The 9,820-nt window shown below is 39.7% G+C and overlaps 1 protein-coding gene across 1 annotated transcript in view; it reads right to left on the bottom strand.

Annotated features, from left to right (window-relative positions):
• The window catches only part of NMT2 (N-myristoyltransferase 2), a 25,660-nt gene extending 18,416 nt beyond the window's left edge, over window positions 1–7,244 (bottom strand). Inside the window, exons 1-2 of the mRNA XM_009641589.2 lie at window positions 7,150–7,244; window positions 5,190–5,325 (exon numbers count right to left, since the gene is read on the bottom strand). Coding sequence (XP_009639884.2) covers window positions 5,190–5,325; window positions 7,150–7,244 — 231 coding nt within the window. The remainder of the gene's footprint in view (window positions 1–5,189; window positions 5,326–7,149) is intronic.
• Between the last annotated feature and the right edge of the window lie 2,576 nt (window positions 7,245–9,820).

Genomic DNA, 9,820 nt, shown 5'->3' with positions numbered 1-9,820 from the left:
CCCCCCCCCCCCCCCCAGTAAAATACAATAAAACAGCAAGATACAGCAGATATCTAACAATCCAAAGATACCATTGGTACCCACAGAGATGTTTGAAGTTGTACTTTACACATACACTATAAAATAATATTTAAATTCCATATGGTTCAGTATTTCAGATATGCTGTATTGCTAAAAATATCCACTTTTTAACCTTAGTTATATTGTATCTGCCTTCTATTAGCTTGCGATTATTATAGTAGGTACCTTTCTGCATTGTAGCATACGTAGGCGTTAACCATCTCACCACTTACGCCAACTGTGCCAGCACTCACAACTTTAACTGATAGAAGCAGACATAAAATAAACCAACTTTCCACTTAAAAGTTGAAAAATCTTTATAGAAAAGTTATTTGAAAAGCATAAAACCTAAGGTTAAGCATTTCTAAACTGAGTTCTTAAACCCCTCACTTTAGGTCGCTCCAAGTAAGTGGAATGAGACTTTTGCCTGCATAGGAAACCACAGAGGAATAATGGTAACAGACTTCTAAATCTAAAGGGATTTTTTTCTCTCTCTCTTTTTTAATCTGTTTGTTGTGTTATCTTCCAAGTGGTAAGACCTGTTCTGAGGCATACTAACAGCATGCTTGTGCTCAGCTTTTCCCAGACTGCAGTGCAATTTGAAGGAATAGTCTCAAATGCATTGGAAAATTTTAAGCAATTATGCGTAGAGATTTCAAGCGAGATTTTTTTTCTTTTTTACTGGATACCAATGAATCACTGTTTCTGTATTTCACTTTCTCTCTAGGATTCATGTGTTGAAAAAACACCATAAATTACATGTAATAATGATGTAAAGCTTCATTCGGATGGGCATCTGCCTCTAGTATCCTCAGTCACAAAAGGAGTAAACCTCCCTGCCTGTAGCTCAAGCAAGCCATCATTTTCTATTCATAATAAAAACTTGTACTCTCTAAACATTATGCAATTTCTTTCATTAATTTAAGTACTGCAAAATTTTACCTGTGAGCATGCTTTAAACATCTGTCATCTGAGTAGTTATGAATTAACATATTTACATATATTGGAGTAACACTATTGAGGCGTAAAAACCCTACCCTGTTTCTAGCCCTGGATTACAGTGATATAAGTTACTTTTCTCAAGTAAAAATCAATTTGTCAATTACACACTGGCCTGATACAAATACTTCTAATGCCACTAGATAAATTCTGAAATCTTATCAGTACATTATGAAATCATACATAAATATTGACATACTGTAATTTATTTTGTATGTTTATTTTAAGTCTCTAATGTTTTTTCTACATTAAGAAGAAAACAAAAAAATCTAAAAAAAAAGATATTAGCTTCTAAAAAGATCTTACTAGCATACGTAAAGTAAAAAGTTCATGTCCTGGTACTAAATACAACATAGTTAGGGACATTAGAAGGAATCTCCCTTCCTTTCAAAATGTTCAGAGATCAGCCTGGCTAAGAAGTTTACTTTCAACCCTTTTTGTTTTCCTTTAATGGAAAACAAGAAAAACCTACACAGCACTTGACGTGAATTAGAAAAGAGTGATTTTGTTTCATTTCAGTTCAGGGGAAATATCGCCTCACAGCACAAGACGGCACTGTTGTGCAACAGTGCTGAGGTACGCAATGCTTTTTTTGCCTCAGTTTTGGTGACAAGATCTGCCCTCAGACCTTTGATGTCCCTGAGACTTGTAGCACGGTCTGTGAGACTCCCATTAACCACAGCAGGAGAGAAAGTTAGGGACCACTTAGGAAACTAATCATGCACAGGTCCGTGAGAACAGACTGGATGCACCTGAGAGGGTGCTGAGGGAGCTGGCTGATGTTACTGCAACTAGCATCTATCAAGTTTAAAAGGTTATAGCAATTGGTGGTTTCTTATTGACTAGAAAAAGGGAAATGTTACACCCATCTTGAAGAAGGCAAGGGGAAGGATTTTGAGAACTCAGAGGTCAATACTGTTTAATGATCTGAACGTGAAAAAGAGTGCTTTCTCTGCAAGTTCATAGATGATACCTAGTTGGGGAGAACAGTTGATACGCTGAACTGCAGAGCTGCTATTCAAAGCTACTTTGACAGGCTGGAAACAGAAACTTCGTGAAGTTTGACAAAGGCAAATGCAAAGTCCTGCATCTGGGACAGAAAAAGCCCACGCAATGGCAGAGGCCAGCAGTGAGTGGCCAGGAAGCAGCTTTGCAGAAAAGAACTTGAAGGTCCTGGTGGGCAGAGAGCTGAACAGGAGCTAGCAGTTCGCTGGCCAGCAAAGAAGGACAGCTGTAGACTGGTTGTACCAGTGGCCAGCAAGTCTTCCCCTTTATGTGGCATCCCTGAGATTACATCCCACAGTTTGGGGTTCCTCATTACAAGGAAAACACTGACATAGTGAAGCGAGTTCAATGGAGGGCCACCAAGATGACTGGGGTGTGAAGCACATGACATACAAGAAGATAAAAGACCTTGATTTGTTCAGCCTTAAGAAGAAAAAGTTAAGGGAGTAGGAGAAATCTTACTGCTGCCTAATGGGAGGATATAAAGAAAACTGAGCCAAGTCTTTTCAGAAGAACACAATGACAAGACAAGAAAGAATTGATACAAGTTGCAAACCAGCAAAATCCATTTAGATAGAAGGAATTACTATTTTTCTTAACCACAAGTGCAGTCAAACACTGGAATAGGTTGCCCACAGAGATTGTGGAGTCTCCATCCTTGGAAACCAAACAACCTGATCTAGGCCTGAGCAACCTGACCTAGCTGGATCTGCTCTAAGCAGGAAGGTTGGTCAAAAGACCTTCAGAGGTCCCTTCTAATCAAAGTTATTCTGTGACTATGTTGTGTAGGCCATTGGTGACTACAATAATGACTGCTAATATTGCAGATCTGGCAAGCTTCATTTGTGTCAGTATAGACAGTCTACATCACTGGGACTTGTAATGGGGAGAGATCAGAGTCTTGTGAGATGGGCAGTGAAGTGTCCTAAAGGTCATCGTGAGCATACAATGCTAACAAGCATTTATTGCTGTGATTACACTCATGCCAGTGTTCAAGAAGTCCAATGTCACAAATAAGACAGGGAGAAGCCAAGGAGACTGATTTATTTTTCTCATCTCCAGACTGGTACACCTGTTTGCAAACTCACCTGACCTCAAAATCTTTTTTCAAAATCATTTTCAATGAGTTCAGAAGTCCCACTGAGTACTCCCTGATGATCCCGCATATATTCTCTTAGAGGCAAGGTGTACAATGTCACTTTCCTCTGAAATATTTTGTAAACCTCTTTTCAACCAAGAGGAAGCAAATGCTAAAAGCATTTTTTCCTATAATATATTTCACACAGCACAAGGAACACAAAATTGAAATATCACCTGAGTAGCAGAGAAAATAAATATGCTTCTCCATGCTGATCCAGGTCAGTAGTCTAAGATGCTTTCAAAAAATCTAGAACAGGAAAGCTGTCCAAGACAGAGAAACTCACCTACTTATCAGTGTGTACACCTGGAACACAGCAGAGAAGACAAGAAAACTCCGGCCAGTGCTGAAGCATTTGCAACTAGAGAAAAGTGGAAGCCATATAAGAATAATAAAACGGTTTATCTGCCTAGTGCTTGAGAGAAAGACTTAAAGAAGAGCTTTTCTTTTATGCCAATAAAAGAGAAAATGTTGTAACACTGCTAATAAACTGGCTGAACTTCTTGTGACAGTAAAATAATCATGAAGAGTGCCACTCTAAGCACACAACTTAGAACAAGGACAGGCTTCCACATTTGCAAAATGCATCACGCCAGAGAAATGGCGTGCAAGACTGCTAGGTGCTAAGGACTAAAATCTTGCACATGAAAACAAAAAAAGTGAAGCAGCTTCCTTTTAATGCAATTACAGGCAACATATGGAAAAATAATTTTGGTCAGCAGGGAACCAAGGAACTCCCAGGATACTGCAGCAATGAACTATGTCTTTATGGTAACATTGAAATTGACCTCACTCCAATTGTTAAAGAGTTTGAGGTTACTTGGTTATTGCTTGCAGTCTTTTATTAGCAATTCCTGCCACATGATTTATAGAACCACAGTGTCAAAACATGTGGTGAGATCAGAAAGTATTTAAGATCTCTCTACCTATTTTAAAGTGCCCCCTGTGCTAAATGTGCCCATTCAAAGCAACAGGGGTGACACAGAGATGATCTAACGGGACAACAGAAAATCTTATCAGTACGTTAATGAGCCGGAACATAACTTTTCCCCTAAAATTAGTTGGTAGCCCCACTGTACTTGACAAATCTTACAGCATGAATAGTACTACTGGTACAATGGTGTAACTTTCTCCACATTAATCTGATAAAGCAAATATAACTACTTCAACATGCTAAACGATCCATAAACTTTCTTATCATCATGTTATAAACCTCAGTTCTCAGGCTCAGATTTCTCTTGAGATAAAAGCTGTATGTTAAAAAAGCTACCATGTCATATTATTCACCGTTCATTCAGAACATGGTAGTCAAACGCACATAGACAATGATATTTTATCACAAAGCCTACAAAGATTGTAAGTTCCCTCACATAATTTTGCATTCTTATTTACAGCAGAGGCCTTTCAGATGGCAAAAAGTTTCCTCAGTCTGTATCTCCATGGTAGAGATTACCACACTTTATGTAAGATGACATGCTGCTGGTTTGCCCAAATGAGACTCTGGTTAGCACAGGAGGTACGCCTGGCCCCCTACTGCTGATGCTCGCCATGAGATAGCATTATGCTGTACAAATTATTGAAACTGCACTACGCCAAGTTAGATGGTGGCTAAACTAAAGGCAATTCATCAAACACCAAATCTGTTTAAAAGCATTACCACTGCAGATTAAGACTCCCTGCAACGAAGCTGTAACTGACCTGAGTTGTAACTGACCTGAGTTCTAACTGCTGGAAAAGGAAGACAAAACACCTCCTCCTCTGCTTTTCTCACAGTACAACACTGTGGCGGTGACAACACTCCAGCTAACTTCATACAGTCTGCAAACGCCAGGTCTTACCTTGCTTCTGTCTCTATTCAGGACAGTAACCATTTGCTTAATTCTGACGCGTTAAGGGAGAACTACCAACTCGCTTTTACAAAAAGCAACACACAAATTAAAATTCAATTAGAAAGCAAGCACAAATTAAAACAGAACCAGGCTCTCACTTTTGAAGGCTGTTGAATTTTAATCTCCTGGGAGTCAGATGCAGAATCTGATTTGGTGCCTCCAGAATTTGGTTTCTCCTTTTTTCTCTTCTGCTTCTTTTTCTTCTTCTTCGCTCCCAAATCCCCTCCAGGACTTCTGCCAGAGATTCAGAGAATGTGCAATGAGAAAAATCAATACCATCAAGCTCAAAATTAAAAAAAAAAAAAAAAAAAAGAAAAAAAGAAGTAGTTATATATGGAAAAGCCAGCATTTTAATATGAAAAATCTAACAGCCGTTTGAATGTGAAGAAAAGGCAGGGGAAAGGAAGGAAGGGGGGAACTGACTGAAAGCATTGATGAAAAACTTCCTGCAAGCGCTTTCTGATTAGTTTCATACTCAAACCCCAGCACAACCAGGCATTTTGACACACTAGTGTCAATTTGTGACACTGTATAACAGCCAGTGCTCTCCTCCAGGCTGTGACCCAGCAAACATGAAATGACCAAATTCAAGAGTTTGGAGGAACTGAGGAAACTGCAGGAACTGAGGAAAGTAACCTCCTTGGAAATTCAGTAACTATTAGAGGCCCGAATTTTTTTCCCTTCATGCTCAACCATCAGACACATCTGAATTTGAACAGAATCCAAACAAAACCATTCTGTTTTCAGGGAATTTTGTTTCTAACTTAAGTAATGATGAAAGTCTTGCTGAAACCTCAGTAAAAAACATCAAAAAACCTAACCAAATATTCATGCTTTTAAACAATGAGTACAATGGGGGCAACTTTGATTAAAAAAAAACCAAAACAACCCACCACCAAAATACACATCGCACTTGCAGATTCTGACACATTGTATTGATAAAACAACTCCTTTCTTCTTTAAGGAGATTCTAATTTGATAAATAATCAAGAATATAGAACCAAGATTAGATTAGAATTTGCAAACTGTGGGAGGTGTTGGCAGCTCTCAGATGGAAGGCAAATAAGGAGGCAATAAATCAGTTAACACCGAATCCTCTTCAAGAGGTTAATCTCCCAGCAAAACCATACATACATAATGGAGCTCAAGACAGATATTGGGGTTTGGGGGGGCTTGGGTGTTTTTGACTGGAAAAAAGTCAGTGCAACAAACAATTGTTCATTTTAATTCTGGAGGGGAAAAAATCAGATATGATACTGGCAAACCAAAAGAAAGAGAACTCAGGCATAACTAAAGTTAAGATCAACGTGTTTGCAAGGGCCATGCTATGCCCTGTAACATGTTCATTTTCAAGATTACAATGCCCAATCTTAGTGCCTACACCTTCTCAGAGCTGAAGTCAGCAAGAAAACACCCACATGTCCAACTGGGAGGCCAAAGGCTTGCAATTAATCAAACATACAACTAAACAGAGACCCATTTTTGTGATATTGCTACTGTTCTCTAGAAGAGCCTGTAGCAAAAGATCGATCCTAAGAATTCCTTAACATTAGCAGTCACATTGGGTTAAGTTATGCTCCCAGAAAGAGGGGAGAGAGTTATAAATGCAGCAAATTCTGGGATGGGACCAAGGAGTTGCTCAACAGACAACAGTGGAGCAGACCCAACACAGGGGAGAGAGAACAGAATTTGTAGTATTTACTAGAAGTCCTGATGCAGAATGAAGATACTGCCTGATCACCTAGATGATTCTGTTAATAATTTCTATACTCTCGGTTTAAAATAATCAAATTTCAATCTATTTGAAGGCCTGTATAGCAAGATGATGTTTTGTACAGAATTTAAACATAGAACAGACACAGAGGCCTAGCAAGAGGTTATAAATATGAGAGAGTAAAAAAACAAATGTGTACAAGACCTAGGACTTCACCACCTCTGGCAAAACTGAGATAAAAATACTGGGGAAAGTGAATTCACTTTTGCTAAGATTCATTCAGCAAAGTACTCCTACTTTCTTGAACTGTCCACAAACTTTCACCTTTTCCTCCACCATCTCACATGCAGCAAACAAACGATGCCACTCTGTCCTTGAGCCGATTTCCAAGGGCTTTTGTGTTGAACGTAAGCCTGATAGGAGTCTCAGCAAACACCATGCTTGAACAGCACGCACCTCAGCAGGCACCGAGCCCCGAGCCGCCTGGGTGCAGCTCGCTTGTCTCCTTGCCTTTCAGCGGGAGCTGGCCCCAATTACACCACAGGGAATTCTGCTCACTGGGATTACCCGAGTGTCAAAGTTTTATTTAGTTTGGTGAAATAATGAACGACTGTACTCAAAAAAAAAAAAAAAAAAAAAAAGTTTGGCAGCTATGGAGAAAAAGCGGCTTTGCCAAGCTTTACTAATGTTATCCCCAGTTAAACTGTACTTTTACCAGGATAATCTTAGTTTGTTCTTTGACCAGCTCAAGGTCTTTTTCATCTAGAAATGCATATTTTTTCGCTGGGAAAGAGGGAAGGCAGGAATAAATTGCTGTAAAATATACATGGTATTTAAAACTACACATTTTTTTAAAAATCTTCCGAAATCCCAGCCCTCAGCTTATGACCTTCAGGTTTAGAGCTTTTGCACTGCCTCTTGCAAAATAAATACTGGTATCTTTGTCTGACAGGTTATCCAGGGACCGTTCAGAGCAGTTATTTATGTGCTGTCTTCTGCTTGGGTCAGTCTTTTTTTACTATTACAGTCCACAGAATGTAAAAAGAGGATTTGAAGAGAGAGAGAGCGTTGTCCTTCAACTATTTAGGCACGCCTGCAACCCAGAGATTTGGCAGCAGGCAGCATGCAGAAACTTCTACTGAGTAAACAGGTTTGTCGAACACAAGTTGCAACCAGAGATACCAAGCAAATTAGGGCAAAAGCAAAACCAAATCATCTCAGGATTTTTTGTCCTTCTGATACTCTACCTTGAGAAGAGCTGAAAGACTCAAAAACTGGGAGCAAGAATGGCTGGGAAGGGAGGAACTTTGTTGCTCAACTTGTAAGCATGCTGGACACCACAGAACAAAGGATATGCAAAGGTAACGATTAAAAGCAGAGGCTCCTATTAAAAGCTTTTCTCTTAATTAAACATTCTAGTGTGCTGAGTAAGATCTGCGTTCTACTTTGTCTGGTCAGATACACCTACATGATGACACCATGAAATTTATTTCACTCTCAAAAGTTTCAGGGGACGGGGGGGGAGGTTCACACTTCTATGAAAGCTGACCTTTAGGCACGAAATCTCTTTTGCTGACTACCCTGCTACCATTGAAGAGACAACTCGGAGCGCAGGTCCCACGCGGGAAGCAGGAAAAGGATATGCAACGCGGGTTGATGCTATCCAGGCCAGGAAACACAACCTGTTCACACATCGGATCAACACATCTGCCCCATCGACCACAGCTGGTTATACTAAGCAAATATTCAGCATTAAGACTTGGGGAAGATTTTGACTGTGTCAGTCTAGCAGAGACACGCTTATACCAGGAGCACTTTACTGACAGGAAGGCAAGCCTACACGCTGAGGCTGAGGTGTACCTAAGCATGGACATGGTCCAGGTTATTTTTAACTGCATCCATGATGACAGTTTTGTCAGTCTGATGTGTAAGAAAGACGTGAGGCCAGTGCAAAAGTGACATGCCCCCAAAGACTTACCCTTGCCACAGAAACAGGCTGCGGATATGACTCTGAGAAAAACACTTAGGCCCACAGTTTTATGATTTTGTCTGCAAGTTACAAATGCATGCCCATGATCCCACCCACATACCTTTCCACTTATGTACACACATCTGGTGTTTTGCATAAATGTGAAAAAAAAAGACTTTTGCTTCTCCCTGCATGTGGTTTTTTTTTTTTTTTTTAACTGAAAAACAGGGATACTTGCTGCATTTGGGGAGGAGTGTGGCAAAGGCAGAGAAGCTTACTTTGTGGAGCTCTAAGCAAAACCATGAAAAACAGAGATGGAAGAATCAGGAGGAGCGTGACAGTTACCCTATTCAGGCAGTCAAACTGTTTTGGCTCCCTTGGGTTTGATTTGAGATTATCTTTCCCACTGAATACTCGTCAGTGTTATTTTAATTGCCTTTTTGGACACTGAACTCTGCTCTAGCAGAAAAAGCTTTTTGTAATATCAACATCTGTTTTAAATTACATGGAATAGTAATTTTAAGTTAGCAATTTCTCAAATTTAAAACCGAACATGTACTTCAGATGTTTATTTTTAAGCGGCAAAGGCCTAGGCCTGTGTGGGGTTTTTGCCTTCACAGTATTTTTTCTCTCTCTGTGAGTAAGTGAGGTTACAAAACCACATTTCTGAAGATGCTATATAGATCTTTTTGATCACAAAAATCAGCTCTCATGTATATGGGCAAGACTTAAAAAAATTTCAAAGTAGTATTATTTATAGTAGGGCTGTCCTTGGTTCATAAAGAAAATGGAGGCTTAGATGCAAAGGGCACTTCCCATTACCACTTCAAGAGAATAAGGAGGTCCTGACCAGAAGGACTTACGTCCTTCAAATTCCACTTACTAACAAACTACCATTACTAACAACCTCTCTGGACAAAGGTTTCATTTGCATACATTTCAGTACTTGGAAATGCAAGGGTTTTGAGCATGAAAACCTAGTAGCAATGCCTTAAAACCTAACGCAATAGACATTCCTCAAAGCTCTGCCTGTTTCCTCTGCCTCC

Source organism: Egretta garzetta, unplaced genomic scaffold (assembly GCF_000687185.1).
Source record: "Egretta garzetta isolate BGI_Z169 unplaced genomic scaffold, ASM68718v1 scaffold30, whole genome shotgun sequence".
Classification (NCBI taxonomy): Eukaryota; Metazoa; Chordata; class Aves; order Pelecaniformes; family Ardeidae; genus Egretta; species Egretta garzetta.
The sequence above is the reverse complement of the archived record's forward strand: the minus strand, read 5'-3'. Positions and strand labels throughout refer to the sequence as shown.